The sequence below is a fragment of the Syngnathus leptorhynchus genome, chromosome 13 (genome assembly GCF_054491065.1).
Source record: "Syngnathus leptorhynchus isolate UIUO chromosome 13, UIUO_Slep, whole genome shotgun sequence".
NCBI lineage: Eukaryota > Metazoa > Chordata > Actinopteri > Syngnathiformes > Syngnathidae > Syngnathus > Syngnathus leptorhynchus.
In genome coordinates, this window is record NC_141207.1 from 8,816,221 (window position 1) to 8,834,494 (window position 18,274).

Below are 18,274 nucleotides of genomic sequence, written 5' to 3' on the forward strand. Positions count from 1 at the left end.
GATTATTCCCGACTAGGTAGCAAATGCAGCGGTCATGTGACAGTTGAATATGACGACCCGTCTGCGGCAGTGCTTTCTTAATGATGTCACTCCAGATGTGGCCTTGGGAAAGATGGTCTGAGAAAGGGCGTGGGTCGGCCTCATGAGTAGCAAAACAGGGATTAGTTCCCGCCCGCCACAGACGCTGATTAAAGACTTCCACAGGAGAACAGATCCAGCCCTGATACTTCAAATCCAGTCGAAGGATCATTTGGTGAAAAGCGACAGATTATATTGCTTAACCTAAAAAAAAAATATGCATTTTTGGAACAGATGTACTACTTTGACTTTTTTTTAACTTGTTTTTTATAAGATTAATAATTTTTGAATTGATTTTTGTAATGTTACATTTTTCTCCCCCAAAAAAACATTCTGTCAGGATCCCATAGCAGATTATTTTTAACCATTGGCTACTCCCTCACTTTTTTGTGCCGTCTGTTTTTACACTAGTATTTTGAAGCCACTCTCATCAAAGTTGAATATCTTCACGCTAATTCGGAGCGGATCGGTCAGGGCGACTCCAGCTGTCAGGTGGTAGATTTATGCTGCAAGACAGGAGGAGGACGAGGAGTGCGATAGGAGTGACTGATTACGCCGATGTGTGTGTGCGTGTGTGTGTGTGTGTGCGCACTACACCATAAACACGGCATCTTCCATAGCCATGGGAAACCAAATCAGCACCTGTCAGGCAGGAGGAACTGCCTGTGCTGTATACATGACAGCCTATAGTTAGCATTCACCTCATCATTAACAGATATAGAATGACGAAGGTCTCGTGACGTCCGTTCTTGCGGTTTGTAGATTTTGGTGGTCCAAATCAGCTCATTTGAGATGAACCAATCAGAGAAAACGATATAACTTGTTTTTTGAAACCCCTTCTGCTGTGTTTTTTCTAGTGGAACTGATTTATCCCGAAAAGTTAGCATCGTGACCTCTGTCGGGGAGCGACTCACCAGAACGAATGCACACACGGACATACATATTTGGACGGAGCAAAGGTCACGGGGTGGGCAAGTCGAGCCTTACCCCCATAGTGCCCCCCCCAGTTTCAAGTTGTTAATGGCGCAACATAAACAGGCAAAACACTTACACGCACGATTCCAACGTATCAGCAGTTTCAGTGTGTGAATTGTTTTGTTTTTTTTCAGTTCTGCGTCTGTGCTAGCGTTTCGACATATCACGTGAGAGCGTTTCAGTATGTCTACTTTATGTGAGAACGACGTGCCAATCTCGATAGCTGTGTAAATCCATAACTTTTCCCATCTGCCGAACATGTGAACCGTTGTGTAGCGCTCGTGTAAACATTCAGTGATTGGGGGGGGGGGGTCATTTATCTCCATGACTTTATTACAGTTTAATCTCTGCTGCTTTTTTTTTTTGTATATTCTGATGACAGCAAGGTGTGATGAATAACAAGTACACAGAGTTGAGAGCAGCCCCTCCGCTGTCCCCTTACCGTGAGAAGTTCCCTGTTCCCAGGCCTCGGTGTGTACGTTTGGGGGGGGGCAATAACTCACCAGGTCCCCCTTCACTTCCTCTTTTAGGCCCTGCGCTTTTTATGATCTGCTCCTCTGCCGCGCATCTGCCAGCCTCACCGCTGTAATTGGACAATGGAGAGACGAGGAGGAGGAGGTGGATGCAACTGGGATGAGGTGGGAAGAGATGAATGCACCTTTTAAAAAAAATATCAATTTCACTTCATGCAAAATGTTTTTTTTTTAAGAAAAAGAATAAATGAGAAGAACAGACGCGCGTCTGAAGGGAGGCCTTGTGTATTTAATACGTGCGCCGTGTTGCTGACCCCCTGATCGCACCAACTATTTTAATCCAATCAGCTTCCTTTTCACATGACTGTCACACTCTGGCCGTCACCATGGTGACGCGGCGAGAGGAAGGAACAAGAAGCTGAGAAAGGTTTGCCTTGTCCTCTTCCTGTGACATTTAAACACACATATACTTTACAGACAGTCACTTTCATAGGTTTTGGTTGCTCTCATGAATTACAGCAATGCCTTGACTTAAGAGTTTCATATTTGCCATGACCAAGCTCGTAAGTCAATTTACTCATATACTGATACAAACCACCGCACAGTGAAACAAGATTGCACAGGCTGATAAAGATCACATACTGTAAGCGAGACCAAACATCCAAACTCACTTCCCCTCTTTGCAGAGGTGAAAAGTTGAGCCTGTGCCCTGTGGTTCTTTTTTTTTTTTACTCCCACCCTACCCCGTGCTAATTCTGACTTCCAAGCTGCTATGCATGTTGCTTCTTGCATGGACTTACTCATGTTTAAAAAGTTTGGATTTATTTTTGCTCTTGCACCGGAAACTGCTGCTTGGATTTTCCCCACCAGTAATTTGATTCACCTTAATTAACACTACGTTTTCCATTCACTTTTCCATTCACTTATTTAGATAGACAGTAATGCAATACTACCATCTATTGGTCAACATGGCTTACTACAATACATTCTGTGTCTCTGTAGTTCCACCTCCATGGGGCTTATGGGTAATGTAGTAAATCTGCTTTCTCACAGAGTTAGCGTAATGCTGGTTGACTGTCGGTAGAGGTCGCCATTGCGACGTATTCCATATCTACGGTGGCCGAGTGGCTGCTAAAGCTAAAAAAAAGCCAACTTTAGCTCCACTACACTGTGTGCGTGTGTAAGTGAGTGTGGCAGTGTCGGCGGTGTGCGCCGCCAAAGAGTAGCCACACAAGCAGAGACGCTTCTCTCACACTTTGTATCCGGCGAGCGCCAGTTTTGCAGGTTTTAACTATACAAGACTATCCCAAAATAAGAAAATTAAAAGGAAGAATGTGTAAAGGCGACACCGGGATATCAGCGAGTGGGACCCGTCCGAACTGACTGACTGAGCGGCTAACAAAACGACGGGGACGGTCTGTGATCGCCCACCGGTTGATCCACAAGTTGCATTCCCCAGGTAAGGCGACGCTTTAAAGCATTCAAACCGACGTTGTTTGTGGTCGAATTTAAAGTGCAGTTTAGTTTTGCGTTCGACTCGATGACAGAATTGGATTGGAAGTGTTTATTTGACTTTTTGTTGCGTTTATTGCTGGACAAGATGGTCTCCCCCCCCCCCCCCCCCCCCCCCTTCTTTGTGTTTGTTCTCGGACTTGATTGTGCTAAGAGCATTAAGTTGCCGTCTGGACGATGACAACAGGTGTTTAAACAAAAGAAAAAACGGTGAATTATTTGACTTTTATGGGTTTAAAAATATTAAACAAGGGATAGTTTCCAACGTTGACGTGTTTCAATTTATGGGACATGAGTTTCTGTCCAGTTAAAACTCCTATTAAAGTGGTCAAAAAAGCACTCGTTGAGTAGAATTTAGCTAGTTGTGTAAAAAAAATACTATTTGGGATTCAAATTTGGATATTGACTTCTGCCCCATGGTTTGATTTTCAGTCAGCATTTTTTTTTGTGTGTGTAAACTTATCAAAACGTTCTGCTTGTAATTCACATCTTCATTGTTGTTATTTATTCTTCATTATTTTATCAATTGGCCCATTAATCTCATATTAATGCGAATTTGTCCTCTCTCGCTCAAATACAATAGGTGGTGTTTACAATTGGTGTCATCAGAAACAATCGATGATTATCATCGTTGTTTCATTCCCTTCAGATCTCCATGGATTCAGAGCAGTACAAGGTAGAACCACACTACATGGACGGCGGCGGCGGCGGCCACCACTGGCACGTCATGGCCAAAGGAGTAGACTCGGACCCTAGGGGACGAGACGGGGATGGCTGGAGGCTCCTGGAAGTGTCACTTTCTGGAGGCGCGCCGTGGGGCTTCACACTTCGCGGTGGGCTGGAACATCGCGAGCCCCTACTCATCACCAAGGTAACCCAAAACTTCCATTTGACTCAGTCACAGAACATGATGAGCACTGCATGTTGATACAACGCAAACAACAGATAGTTTCTGTCTCAGTACGATTTGTGCTTCTATGTCACCAGTGTAATCATTTACCACGCAAGGCCTCGGCGTCTGCTTAATTTCCGATGCGAAAACACCATGTTTGAGTTACGCCTGTCGCTTTGCCAAAGTAGTCCAAAGTTCAAGCCAAGTGGGGTAGAAGAGAGACTCTCGTGTTGGTCTCTTAAAAAATGCGTCTCTGGAGGATTTAATATGTCACTGAAGACGGCAGTTTGATGTTGACAGCATTTTGCTGTTAATATTTCATTACCTCATGGATACCGGAGGAAACGGCCAATCGGGACCTGGTGAGATTTTAACCTTTTCAATGCCGCGATCGATTGTGACATACAGTGGTGACTTGAAATATAAGTAACCTGACTTTTCTGAGATACAAGCCGCTCCGCCGTGTTGTGGACTTGACCTCAAGTATCGTGCTAAGCAGTCAGGACATTTGTTCCACATTGCTGCATAGCAACAAGGTAGCTCGTTGTCAGATGATATTGGATACCAGATACTTTAACTAGATGAAGAAGCGAGCGTGTCTATTTTTAGTGTCTGGAATAAAAGGGATGGATAAAGGAATGTGGTCTATGTAGCTCCAAAGCCGTCTGTAATTTTTTTTTTTTTTATATGTCAGTTTTATTGGGTTCTGTCTCACTACACAGTTAACTGTTCGCCCGCACGGATTTACTCGTATTAACTGTGTAAAAATGTCACGTTTCATCTCAGATTGTACGTTTTAAGCTCGACATCTGTTTAACATACAGACAGACATATCAATCAAAATTAGATGTTGCCCTGTCTTGTCGAGAAGTACCGGGCCCCTTCATCTTTCCATATAAAGCTTACTTCTTTTTTTAAATATATTTTATACAAAAAGAATTCAAATCTTATTATACATGTCTATGAAAACACAAGGATACAATCTAAAATATTTGTACAATGGCACACAGTGTGAGAAGCGATTGGGGGGGGGGGGGGGATCGTTTTCCTGGATCTAATTAAAATTCTTAACATTCCTGTCATGACTCAGGTAATGCGCGAGGTCTTGGCGGCCTTAAAAGTCCTCACTCAGGATAAAGTGAAATAATCCCGTTTTACACGACACAGATGGGCACGCCGCCCCGTGCGTACGTTTGACATATTGTTGCGCAACGCCGCGATCAATCAAGTTCACTTAAAACACATCGATTTCAAGGAGTGTCTTTAGATTTCATATCATGGGAACGTTGGCCTTCAGAATATTTTTTTTTGTATCTTCTTATCTTGATGACTAGACTTAAAAGAGATTTCTTTCCATAATTCAAAGCAGATCCGTGGTAGTCTTTGGGATTTGAAATTTGCTTTCTTTGACAAAGCTCGTTTGCTTGGAGCTGTTTATTTTATTATTACTTTTAATACTGACCTCGCCTCACTCGGAATGTCATCTGGGCTACACCTTTGACCCTCATGAGGGACAATCTATGACACAAAAATAGAGCGGTGGAATTGATCTGTTTGTTTACTGGCCAAGCCTCAACCACACATGAAGTTTTGATGACGGGACGCCTTGTCAGCAGAAAGTCCGCATCCCCCCCCCCTCCCTGCTCACACCACATCCTTCCCCTAGCATCCCCTCCGAGGGACTATTTTCACGGCAATCCAGGATAGCTGCACATTGACTGATTGGAGCCCGCAGGAAAAGCGTCAACAAAGGCCACGCTATGTGGCTGGCGCTGATTAGGCCAGCACGCTGCGAAATGTTTAGAAAAAGGAGCTGTAAATCTCCCGGAGAGTCGGCCCCTTTTATTTTTGTTTGTCTGGCTTAGCCACATACTTTTTGTATTCACGCCGTTGGACGCAATGAAAGCCAAACCCTTGTGCAGCCTCCACGGCAATGAGCATTTTTTTTAAGAACACTTTCTTTATTCACCTATAGGAATTTTACTACCGAGGGTTACACGTACGCGAGCGAACCAGTGTAAACCGTATAGCTAACACACCAATTAGCAGCAAGCGAGGGCAGTGATTAAGCTGCACTCAAACGACCCTAACACTCAGTGTTGTAAAACACTTTGGCAGGATATATATATATTTTTAAAAAGGCCCAGAATGGTCTTAAAACGCTTTTTAATGCTTGACCCTCATTATCATTAAAACTTAAATATGATTTATTGTGGCCTATTTGTCCAGATTCCTTTTTGTCAAGTAGAAATCTTTGAGACTTTTTGTCCAGTTCTGATAAAACTGCTGCAATGACTGGTCCGGCCTTGTTGGCATCGGTTAACGCTCAGCTGCTTTGCAAACTCACCAAACCCTTTTTAGACACCAAAAAAGCCACAATTACGGTCTTAAAATTCGGTGCGTCGCAGACTAGCCCGCTTTGACGCTGCACATTCTGCGCTTGGACTTGTCAACGAGTGTTTATTTGATGTTTTAGTTGCATACTTAAATATATCCAAAGCACTCTTTTGCGCTTGGCAGCGCCGAGAATGCGTCAGCCATCGATTCAGGCTCTTCCACAGAATACACCACCATATCGGGCAGAAGTCGGGAACCCAGCCAGCCTCCAAACCGCCGCCCCCCCTCCCCTCCCGTAAACTTGTTTCGTAGCGGAATGAGGAACGAAAGATGAAAAGAAGCTAAGATGGTCGCTCGTGGATGAAGAGCGTGTAATGTGCTGTTAATGTACACATGCCTGCGCCGTTGCGTCATCAGGTTCACACTGATAATCAGCTGCAGATCCCGATGCGCTAATGCAATGGTGTAGAAATGGTTTCCTCCAAAAGTATTGGAACAGCATAGTTAATGACTTTTTTTTTTTTTTTTTTAATACATTTGGGGTTCAGATTACATGACGAGTTACTTTACAGAGTAACCTTCTCCTGTCGATTTTGGCCACTCTCCCGCCAGCTGACCTTCTGTCCGCCGTGTCCCAGGTGTCTTCCGTCAGACACGCAGCGAGTGTTTGGCAGCCGTAAAAACGTTCCCCTGACCCGCTCCTGACATCCATTTCTTCTTCGACTTTTTTTTTTTATCGTTAAACACATGGCAGGCCACACATGTTGCCGTTCAATCTACCTCTTGGCAACTTTGGTCTTTATTTTTCGGGACAGCCTTTTTTTACTTTGATTCCCAACCGGGTTGGGACTCGCCGTGAATGACGTGCTGCGTTTATGTGTCAGGTGGAGGAGGCCAGCAAGGCGGCAGCTGTGGGCCTGCAGGCGGGAGATGAGCTTGTCAACATTAACGAGATTCCCTTGAGCGGCTTCAGGCAGGAGGCAATCTGCTTGGTGAAAGGCTCCCACCGGACACTCAGCCTCATGGTGAAAAGGTAAGCGGGTCGCCGCGGCAACCACTCCCGACAACAAACCCGAGGTGACGCGGAGAGCTCCCTCTAGCCCGCAGTTGGGTTTCTAGCGGGCCGGATGATCCTGTTTGGTGGGCTGGCTGGCTTCGCTGAGTTTTTTTTTTTTTTTGACAGTTTGCGGGTGACATCATACGATAGTTTTTGGAATTGACTCAATTGTCAGTGGTGGTGGGAAGTAATCAAGTACAAATACTGTACTTCACTTTCTTTGCTACTATTTTTTGACCACTATTAGTTTTTTAGGTGTCTGTGCTCGTACTTAAGTACAAACAGTGAATACTTTTGCCACCTCCGTGCGTCACCACTTCACCTTTACGCTCCCTGCCACCGTAAACATCTCGCGGCCTTCCTATCTCCTTTAAAGCGATGAATCATTCGTCAGCTCCTTCCGCCTCAACAATGGAAGCTTTGTCCACTTGTTGCCGTCCTGTTTGCCTTTCTGCGTCGTCTCGCGTATCGGAACGCAGAGTAAAGCAAAAAGGTGTGTTGCGTTAAAATCCATCCCAAAAGTGGTCGTAGTGAAACAATGTGTGCGGTTGTTGTTTGAACACATCGCCGCGGGAGGCGTCAAAGCGCGCATCTGCTTATTTGTCGCCTTTGCCGCGCTAAATGAAGAAAGATGTTTCCTGCAGACAGGATCCCATTGTTCCCATTGCGTTGTCGACGGCCTCCGAGCCAGCTGGGAACGTCAACTTCCTTCCTGCTCTTCAACCGCCTTCAAGAATTTATTTATCTGCTTCGGCGAGTTTATCCAAGGTTATTCGGATGAGTTGTGGCGAGGGGGGGGGGGGGCGCAGATAATAACAATGGAGAAATGCATTACAGTCATACTCAATCTTACTGAAGGCAAATATTTAGTCACATTGAAGCACACTTTATAAAAAAAAAAAAAAAAGTCCTTCCATAGAAATGCTGTTCGTTTTATCTTGGTTATCATGTTGAACAGGAAGCTGTCGGAACCTGCTCCGGGTTCAGGTGTGAAACTGTGATTGTCGATGAAGCGCCATTCCAGACATCCCCCGCGTTTTCAAAATACAAAAGGTGCGGTTTGCATTTCAGCATCTGCGAAACATGCCCAGACATGGCAAATGGACGCGTTACGTAAGAGCGTCACTCGAATTAACGTCTATCACGGGAAAAAAAAGGTCCAGAGGAACCATGTCCCAAAATGTACACCACGTGGGAAATATTTGTAGCTTGCATGCGGGCGGAGCACGAGAGCAGATATTGATGACTCACCATAAAACGGGAAAATCTGAATAGCTCCCCGATTTTGAAATCTCAACCCTGGAACCAGTTTCACTCAGCAACATGAAATCTGGTTGGCAAGACTCTTAGAAAGTTTCATGATGTCACGGACGGGCACAAGAACCGATTTGATGGCTTCATGTGGCAATTTTGGTCCTTCAGAGATTAATTTAAAAAAAAAAAAGTTTGCTCTTTTTTGTTGACTTCTTCACTTCAGTGGATTTTACTGCCAGACCCCTGCGGCCTGGACTCTCTCTCTTTTTTTCTCTCTCTCTCTCTCTCTCTCTCTTTCTCTCTCTCTCTCTCTTTCTCTCTTTCTCTCTTTCTCTCTTTCTCTCTTTCTCTGTCTCTCTCTGGGAATCATTGAAACTTCTTAACATGAACTCTCGCCATTCATTGCAGCGGGTGGCTTCCCTCTTCTGGCGTTTTTGCCGAAGTGCATTTTTCTCAGAGTCATTTTATACTTGTGGTTCAGTCCACCTCCCTACCTGGAAAAGCTTATTGCACACTTTTTTTTTTTTTTTTTTTTCTTGCCTCATAAGCCCTTGCAGCATGATCGGAATGCGCCGCGCTGAATTCCGCTCGGAAGTGGATTTGTTCAAATCAGTTGGTTCGTGGCTGGCGACGGGCTCACATCCCCTCACATCACTTCTTCAAAATATTTCCACCTGTTGGACTTGCTCATGTTTGTCGCTGGCTCAGGTGGAATCCAAAGATTGAGATTACGCTAACGGGTAACATTTCACTTACTACTTTCTGAATATTGTCCGTTTATTTTTTACGATTACAATAACCTTACACCAGTGTTACCATTGATCGCTTTTTCTCTTATGATGTAGTAGTATCGTGACAACAATGTAGCTAAACATGCTAACCACCTTGCCGCCCCCAACGGCAAAATAACAATTTCAAACCAAAACACGCCTCGTCACCCTGAGTGCTCGCAAAGCTCATTATAGCCAGGCTTTCTGGAAGTGGGGTGCGCCCTGGAGATCAAGCCGTTGCCATAGCGATGGGAGAAATGCACATCCGCCTCACCACTGAAGGACGCTCTTGCATATAGCCACTCCAGAGCCAATGAGCTACAAAATCCCCAAGAGGGGACTTGCCTTGGGACAATAGCTGTCCTCCTCCTCTTCTTCATCTTCTTCCCCCTCCGTGTGGTCACAAACGTTTTGGTGTAAATTTCAGGTCCTACCATGCTTTGCGTCTTTGGAAGCGCTCTCACTTTTTTCACCAAGTTGCTCTCGATGTTGTCTCGTTTGGGATTGCGTGTCCGCCGCCTGGGTGAGTCAAAACAAACTTTACTTTGGCCCATATTAGGTTTGACGACCCTAATACGGAACTGTTTTGATTGTTTAGCTTTCACGAGGTCACGCTTCATTTGGGTTAAACCACGATCAACTCCGTAAATTAATCTCTAACATGTGGTTTGAAGGGATTATATTTGGGAATATTAACACGTCTACGCAGCGAGGTGTTTTCCGTCATGTTTGTAGGTCAAGTATGAATTTTTTTTCTACGCTGGAAGTTTACCGCCAACTTTCCAGATATTTTGCATCCCTTTGGATGAAATGCGAGCAGCCTCGCTCGCCCCTGCCCCCCATCGATTCACTTTCTGAGCATATCTGCGCCAGGCCAGCTGTAGCCCTGACGATAGGCCTAATGAAGCCGCCCTCATTTGCATGCCAATGCCCGCCGCCATCGCCTTGTGTGGCTGGCTGCTCACGAGTCCCCCCAGAAAGGCCGAAGATGGGAGTTAGCTTTTTCTTAGTCTTTCCAGTAAGCGTTTAACACCAATCTGCAATTATTTTATTATCGTCGGGATCGTCCAAAATGTTCAAATTGAGCGTTTCTTTAAGAACAATGTTTTTGGGAGTCCTATGGCTATTTTTCACAGATGAAAGCCCCCCCCCCCCCCCCTTGTCATAGACTCATTGAAGTTCTTTTAGTCGAGGTGACGGAAAGGGCGCAACCCCCTGAACCCAAAGCTTTTCTTTGTCAGGTCCGACCGAGTCTAATCAGAGTTGAAAGCCTCGTCGGAAATTCTTGACCAGCGCAACAGCGTTATTGAGCTTTTTGGAGCTGCTCGAAGATGGAAATGCTAAACGTGAGGCAGACGACAGCTTGCTTTAAAGGGGCTGAGGTGGCTCAGAGATTCTCCCTTCACTAAGCCTTCCCCCACCACCCCCTCGCTGGGCTCGACCATATGTTCAGAGCTGTGGACATCTCGGCCTTGTCCTGTTCACATCATGAATCCAGTGCATGTCAATCATCATCCTGGGAGTTTGACTTTTTTTGAGCATAGCCAGCAGAGGGAGCTGTAACACTTCTTGACTATTGTTTAATTTGTCCCATGAGCAAGTTAGTGACGTAAATTGAACGGATTAATGGAATTAGCATTCATTTAAATAGGGAGGATGTTTTGGATTGTGTTCTTTTCCGAATGAGCAACAAAAAAACAAAAAAAAGAAAGTGCCATGTCTCGTGCTGAGAAGTGTGTGTTGGGTGTATATGTGTGTTCCTTCCGTTGCTGCGCAGGAATATGAAAATGATGGACATTGTAGCTCACAAAATGCCCTCAGAGAATGACGTGCATGTGGCCCGGAGCTTCCTTACCAAGATTTTGCGAAGTTCCATGAGGTACAGTTCTGTGGCATCATCCAAGTGACCAGTAGTAGCTTTAACCCTCATGTCGTCGCAATCTCCAGCCATATCCATCTTTTTATTTTATTTTTCCCCATTTTTTTTATATCCGCTGCTTCTACCTTTTTTTTTTTTTCCGTAGCGACTTGTAGCCTTCCTCTCCGGCATGTGGATTGTCGTTAACTTCATTCCTCATGTAGCGCATGTATGGAAGTTTGCAGTAGTTGTCTTCTGACGTATGTTGTCATCTTCTTCCCGACACGCATCTCAGAAAGAATCACTTTATCATAGGGTACGTTGTTTTCATCGATGTGTAGAAAAGCGATATACTTTTTTTTTTTTTTTTTAGGCAATCCACTCTGCATTTTGTTTTCATCTCTTTGTGTTCAGGCGCAATGAGCCCATAAGCAGGCCGCACTCCTGGCACTCCACCAAATTCAACGAAGGGCAATCCGAGTCGGCCAAAACGCAGCCTTCTCCAAACTCGGCCATTGCGTGGCACACCACGTACGATGCGAGGTGAGGCTTCCGGGGATCTCGAAAGTTTTTTGACAACCCTTTTACCGTTGCTCTTTTTCATCCCCCCAGCTCATCGTCGACTGACCTGTCCTCCAGTTGGGAGCAAACCAACCTCTGCAGGGTCTCTGACCAGTTCAGCTCTCTGGGTAGCATGGACAGCCTAGAGCACGTCCCCCACCCGTACCCGGCCGGTCAGCTTTCCCCCGCTAAGTCCAACAACAGCATGGAGCACCTCGGCAGCGGCGGCAAACGAGACTCCGCCTACAGCTCCTTCTCCACCAGCTCCGGCACACCAGATTTCACGCTGTCAAAGAGCAACGCTGCCTCCACTGAGAACGTGCTGTACAAAGTCAGCCAGTGGGACTCCGGAGGACGGCCCGTTAACGGCAGGATGGGCCAAAGTTTAGCGGAGGTCGTCAAACAGGATGACAGGCTGACTTACTTTCAGATGCCGGGAGGCTGCGACGGCCCGCAATGTGACGACCAGGCCGGCTCCCGCCACTCCAGTTCGAGTCGAATGAACTGCGGACCCGTCTGGCATGTTCCGGAGAAAAAGAAAAGCTCTTCCCCTTCTCCGCCGCCCCCGCCGGCACGCAGCGACAGTTTTGCCGCCACCAAGGAACGAGGCCTCGTGGCTCATCCCGACCCGCCCAATTCGCGAACCCCGGGGAAACCTGAAGATCGTAGTGGTCAGAACCAGTCCCCGAAACCGGACAGGGCTAGTTTTTACTCTCACGCTCAATTCAGCTCGAACAAGCAGCACTCCCTCTCCAGCTGTGATGTCCGGCAAGGTCATCCCAGACATCAAAGCGACAAAAGCACTTTCCCCGCTCAGCCGTGGCCCGCGACTGCTCCCAAACCGCTAAATGTCGGAGGCTACTTCTCCAGCATGCAGGAGCTGACCACTAACGGTTCCGCTCAACCCGCCGGCCAGAACACCAGAAGGAATTTAAGCACAACGCAAGCAATTGCTCCCATAGATCCAAACGCTGAGAGCAACGGGCAGAGCCGATACTACTGCGCCGCCAAAGTCCAACCTACATCGGGACAAGTCGAGGACAGACAAAGTTTTACCGGGCTCGGCTTAACCCAGACAGAGCAGAACCCCATCGTCCCCAAAGCTAAATATCAACTTCCTCCACAACAGCAGTACTCATCAAATGGTAGAAAACCAAACGGATACAACAAAAACCAACACGTCTCCTCTGCCGTGGAAGCCGTCGAGCCCAGGAGCCACAGGGGTCAAAGTTCACAAAACGAAGAGGTTCTGTACTCCATTTGCTCCCCGATCAGACTGTCCAACCAACGGCGATCTCTTCCTCTGCAGCACAGAGAAGCCCCGGGCCAAGAGACGAGACAGCGCGCCCAGGCCACCGACAGAATCTCCCCCCAGGCCACGCCCATTCTCCATTCCTTGTCCCTGGACGCCAAGAACGAGACCTCAAAAGGCGGCGTCCCGGAGGAGACGGCCGAGTCCAAGCAGATCCGCCGCAACGAGCGCTTCGCCACCACCTTGAAGAACGAAATTCAGATGAGAAGAGTCAAGCTGCAGAAGAGTAAGAGCGCGGCCGCTCTGCCCGACCGGAACCAAGACGAGCAGGACGTGTGGAAGTCCGATCAGAGCCCCGCCCCGGCTTTGTCGGAGAGACCCTTCACCAACACGTACAAGGATAACTTGAAGGAAGCGCAAGCTCGCGTGCTGAAGGCTACTTCCTTCAGAAGGAAAGATCTGGAGCCCGTGTTGGTGGAACACCCGTCAGGGGAAGCCGTACCAAATTATCCGTCCTCGGCCGTGGCCAGGAAAGATCTCACTTCTCTCCCGACACTGTCAGAAGCCGGGACCGGTAAATCCGCACCTTTGCGCATCGGTGGACGAAAGCGCTTCGCAGCAGAGAAGAAGGTCAAGTCCTTCTCTGAACCAGACAAAATCCACCACGTTGGCGTGAAAGAAGAAGAAGACTCCTGTCCGGACCAACAGAACGGGAAATCAACCGCCGACACGGAGAATTCCAGTGTCTCCGCCGAAGCGGCGCCGAAGCAAAGCACCGGGGACGACCACCCGGGCGGTCCGACGTACTCCGCCCTGGACCAGCAACGACTCGGCACCTTTGCAGAATACGAGGCCAGGTGGAACACCCAGAAGAAACCCGGCGAAACCAGAGCCTCCGGACGATTCCGCTCGGCCGACAACATTCTCAATCCGAGCTCGGAGGAGAGGGTCAAACCCGTCTGTTTCCACGAGCGGTCCCGGTCTTCACCGTCGGCCGACTTCTACGGACAGGTAAGGTTGATATTTTTTCTTCAGTCCCTTGAAGAACACACCCACAGCGCAACTCCATTAGAAATCAATATTTGTTCTTCACGACACGCCTCGGTTTCAGGCATAGAGTGCCGTCCGTCTTGTTCCCGTGCATTCTTTTAGCGAGCAGGAAACTACCTGGAGCTGCTTTCAAGCGAGATTGTTTCCTTTTTTTAAGATGAATCTTGTGTTTTCTCTAGACGACCCGTGTCCCCGCAATATCGCCGCAGATGGAGGATAAACCCGCCGGGTCACTCGGCTCTCCCTCAAGGTAATGTGCTGGCTTTTTGTTGTCGCTCAGTAGAACGTTTAATCACAAATATGGCGGCTTCACTTGAGTTTGCATTTGTTGTGACGCTTAAGTTTGACCCCAAGTCTATCTCATGACTACAATTGACGGACGTCTGTGCTTCTTAATTGAGTTTGTGTGGAAGCGCTCACATGCATGCCAGTAAAAAAAAAAAAAAAAAAAACTTGCACTTGGTCTCTTAAGAGTTAAAAGCGCTCGAGTGGATTCTTTATTCCTCCTCGCTGGCTTTTTTTTTTTTTTTTTTGGTGAGAACTGAAGTATTCCTGGCAGCTCCAGTCAAGGGAGGAGACTTTTTTTTTTTTTATTCACGGCGGCTGCTGGCGAGAGGAAGAAGAAAGCCTCCAAGGGTGGAGATGATAGTTTGTGCCCTGTGTAATTAAAAAGCCTTTTCGTTGTCATCCTCAGCTGCCCGGAGGACTGCAAAGAGAAGCCTGGCGAGTGCGAGCAAGCTCCTCCCGTAACCGAGCGGAGAGCTTCCACGAGCGCAGCTGCCGCTGTCAACCACAGAGCAGCCGAGCCCGGCCGCTCTCAGGTCACGCCCGGATGCCCTGACCTCGACCCAGACGAGGTCCAAAGTCACACCCCGAACTGCGAGGCTAAAAAGACAGACGGCGAGGCGCGCGTCGGCGCAGTTGCGCGTCACACGCCAGCGCACACTCCCTCCTACCGGACGCCGGTCGCCATGGAGCCACGCCGCTCGCCTTCCCCGCAGTTTTCCCCGCAGAGACTCAGCGACAAGCCGCCCGTCTCGCTGCAGGACCAAGATTCCAACAAGTAGGTCTTTTGGATTTTAATATACATGTTTGCATTTTTTACACATAGTTACTTTTTGGAAGTCAAGTGCATTTTTAGGTTTCAGTTCAGTTGTATTTCACTTTTAAGGGCCATAAAATACATTTGTGATGAATCATCGAAGACTGTTCAGTTATAAAAGGATGCATTATTTCAAAATAAAAGACTTTGAAGAATTGGGCTTCCATTGTACATTTCATGTGCTTGGACATAAATTTCTAAAAGCAGACCAGCACATCTTCTTGTCAGTGGGCATGGAAAATCACTTTGCCATCATGCAGTGTCATTTAAAATCGGCAAGCATGGGCCCACAGATTTTTTTTTTTCCCTCCTCCTCAAACTATTCTCACTGTGTTTTTTTTTCCACTCCAGGATGGAAAACGGGACGGAAAAGCCAAGCAGCGCGGTGAAAAAAGTGCCCGTCAGGATCGTGTGCTCTGAGGGAATGCTGGAAATGAAGAGCGACAGGACTTTTCCGCGACCCGACGAGGCGCCTGTGGCCGAAACAGGAGGTCCTGATATGAGCAAGCTCGGCACCTTAGGAGCCGGCGGCCAGGACTCGCTCTTCTGCACTTTCACTCGGCAGAAAGATCTCAACGAACCCGGCGTGACATCGAACGAGCCCGAGCGGGACGCCGCCCCGGGAATGTTGGAGGAGCAGAAGCGGGAGGAGCTGGCCCGCGACATCATGGACAAGGACAAATCGCTGGCTGACATCCTGGACCAGAGCAAGATGAAGACCACCATGGACCTGATGGAGGGCCTCTTTCCTCAGGGCGAGCAGCTGCTGGAAGGAGCTCACCAACGCAGGAAAGCACCGACCAAGCCCACAAACGTTGCCTGGCCGGCTGAGGAAAGGTCAGCAATCGTCAACTGGCTTTTCATCTTATGTCTGATATTCCACTGATCTTCTGATCTTATTTCAGAGAGAAGGAGGACAACATGGCGGCGGTCGCTATGGTAACCAGCTCTGCGTATTACAGCACGTCAGCCCCCAAAGCTGAGCTTCTCATCAAGATGAAAGACATGCAGGAGCAGAACGAAGACTATGAAGACTCGGAGGACGAGCTGGACATGGATCTGGCTAACAAGAAGGTACGACATGCTCCTCAGGAATAACAAAAGTGGGCGTATCAAACAAATTATGGTTTAGCGTTCAGTATTCGTCACATTCCAAGCATTGTCTGAATGCGTTTGATGTGCTGCAGCAAGAGCTGATGGACAGCCTGAGCAAGAAGCTTCAAGTTCTGCGCGAGGCCCGCCAGAGCCTACAGGAGGACGTGCTCGACAACAACGCGCTGGGAGAGGAAGTGGAGGTCCGAGTCCAGCAGGTCTGCAAGCCCAACGAGCTGGACAAATTCCGAATGTTCGTGGGCGACCTGGACAAGGTGGTGAGCTTGCTGCTGTCACTGTCGGGCCGCCTTGCCCGGGTGGAGAACGCCCTCAATAGCCTGGACGAGGACGCCACGCCCGAGGAGCGGGTATGTAGACGCCCACCTCTCCAATGTCCCTTTGGATGGATCTTCTCCAATCCCCTCCTTTTTTTTTCTTCTTCAGCGCACACTAACAGAGAAACGCAAGCTGCTCATTCGGCAGCACGAAGACGCCAAGGAACTGAAGGACAACCTGGACCGGCGCGAGCGAGCAGTCTACGACATCCTGGCCAGCTACCTGCCCGAGGACGGCATGGCCGACTACGAGCACTTTGTCAAGATGAAGTCGGCGCTCATCATCGAGCAGCGCAAGCTGGAGGACAAAATCAAACTGGGCGAAGAGCAGCTCAAGTGCCTGCTGGACAGTCTGCCCATCGAGCAGCGCTTGGCCTACTGAGACACTTGCCGTCAAGTACACTTGTGTCCACCGGAGGGCGCCAGAGACTTCTATGCTGCTTTTTCTTGGCACTTGTGCTGAACGCAGTGAAACCATTTTACAACCCAGAAGACCGCAATACACGAAAATCTGCATTATAGAGGGACCACATACAAGACTTCAATTTTAATGCCTCATAAAATAAGATGGAATGAAAAATTGCACAGCGGTGCCTTGAGATACAAGTGACCCAGCTTATGAGAATACAACCTGTCGTTTGGAAAATATTTTTGCTTTGACTTGCGAGCCAACATTTGAGATAGTTGCTAAATTCCAATTCCCTATTATACTAAACATAAAACCAATAGAATTGATTTAAAAGAAGAACCACACACCTTTGCCTTCTGCCACATAAATGCTAACACACATTTCATAGACAGGCTAACACTGGGCACGTTAAACAACAAATTACAGCAGCTTACTGAGTCTCTTACAGTGCAGTAGGTGTGAAACTCTTCTTTGTTTCTTTGTCTGCAAGACTGCATTAGGCCGCCACGTTGTGGCACAAAGTGGTACTACATTGAAGGTGCACAACGCTTAAATTTGACTGCACACGGTGAAGAAAAAAAAAAAAAAAAAAAAAGACTAACAAATTGAATGATTAAAAATCCACTGTATAGCTGGCACATGAAATTAACTGCGATATAACCGGGGTTCTTTTTCTGTTGTTTTTTTTTTTTTTTTTAGTAATTTATTGTAGCCTTTGGTTGAGCACAGCAGGAGGATGACTTTTTTTTTTTTTTTTTGCGCTCAGAGCACCACACTAGGACGAAACTATCATCTTTTCACGCCACATTTTTTTTTTCATTTTTCTTTTGTCCATCAGCTGTATTGGCCTTGAAGTGAGGTCCTGTGTGACCCCCTCGCCACCTGCTGTTAACATTTTACAGAGCACTTGGCCGCACTTGACATTTAGTCGACCACCACGCTGACGCAGCGTCCTCTCACGGGCCGTGCTAAATTGAAGAAATATGTATTGTTCTATATTATGAACATTTGTGACTTTTTATAACACTTTATCTGAGGTTTGTTTGTTTTTTTTGTTTAGAATTGCACGGGAGGGCCCTCTTGTGTTAGTTTCTATTTAGACACACACACAAAAAGCATTCACAAACTGCTTTAAAATCAAATCCAAATATCCCCCCCAAAAATTCCCGTTGTCTTTTTTTGTGTGTGTGATTGTGTTAAATTTTCCAGACGATCAGCTCATCGGCGTCACTCATTAACTCAGCCAAGCCTTGCTGGGCTGCTGATA

At 47.3% G+C, this 18,274-nt stretch overlaps 1 protein-coding gene across 4 annotated transcripts; it reads left to right on the forward strand.

Moving 5' to 3' along the window:
• The first annotated feature begins 2,662 nt into the window (after positions 1-2,662).
• shroom2a (shroom family member 2a) lies at positions 2,663-18,170 on the forward strand. 4 transcript variants are annotated; one of them, XM_085927778.1, is made up of 13 exons: positions 2,663-2,985; positions 3,688-3,909; positions 7,152-7,300; positions 11,126-11,227; positions 11,502-11,522; positions 11,621-11,749; positions 11,819-14,030; positions 14,249-14,319; positions 14,764-15,132; positions 15,523-16,008; positions 16,077-16,245; positions 16,359-16,631; positions 16,708-18,170. In XM_085927778.1, exons 2-13 carry the CDS (start codon positions 3,694-3,696, stop codon positions 16,978-16,980), a joined length of 4,470 nt encoding a protein of 1,489 aa, XP_085783904.1. In that variant the 5' UTR covers positions 2,663-2,985; positions 3,688-3,693; the 3' UTR covers positions 16,981-18,170. The 4 variants fall into 4 exon arrangements, with proteins under 4 accessions (XP_085783904.1, XP_085783901.1, XP_085783900.1 ...); XM_085927775.1 differs by lacking the exons at positions 11,126-11,227; positions 11,502-11,522 and having other exon boundaries at positions 2,666-2,985; positions 3,622-3,909; XM_085927774.1 differs by lacking the exons at positions 11,126-11,227; positions 11,502-11,522 and having other exon boundaries at positions 2,667-2,985.
• Positions 18,171-18,274: the final 104 nt, after the last annotated feature.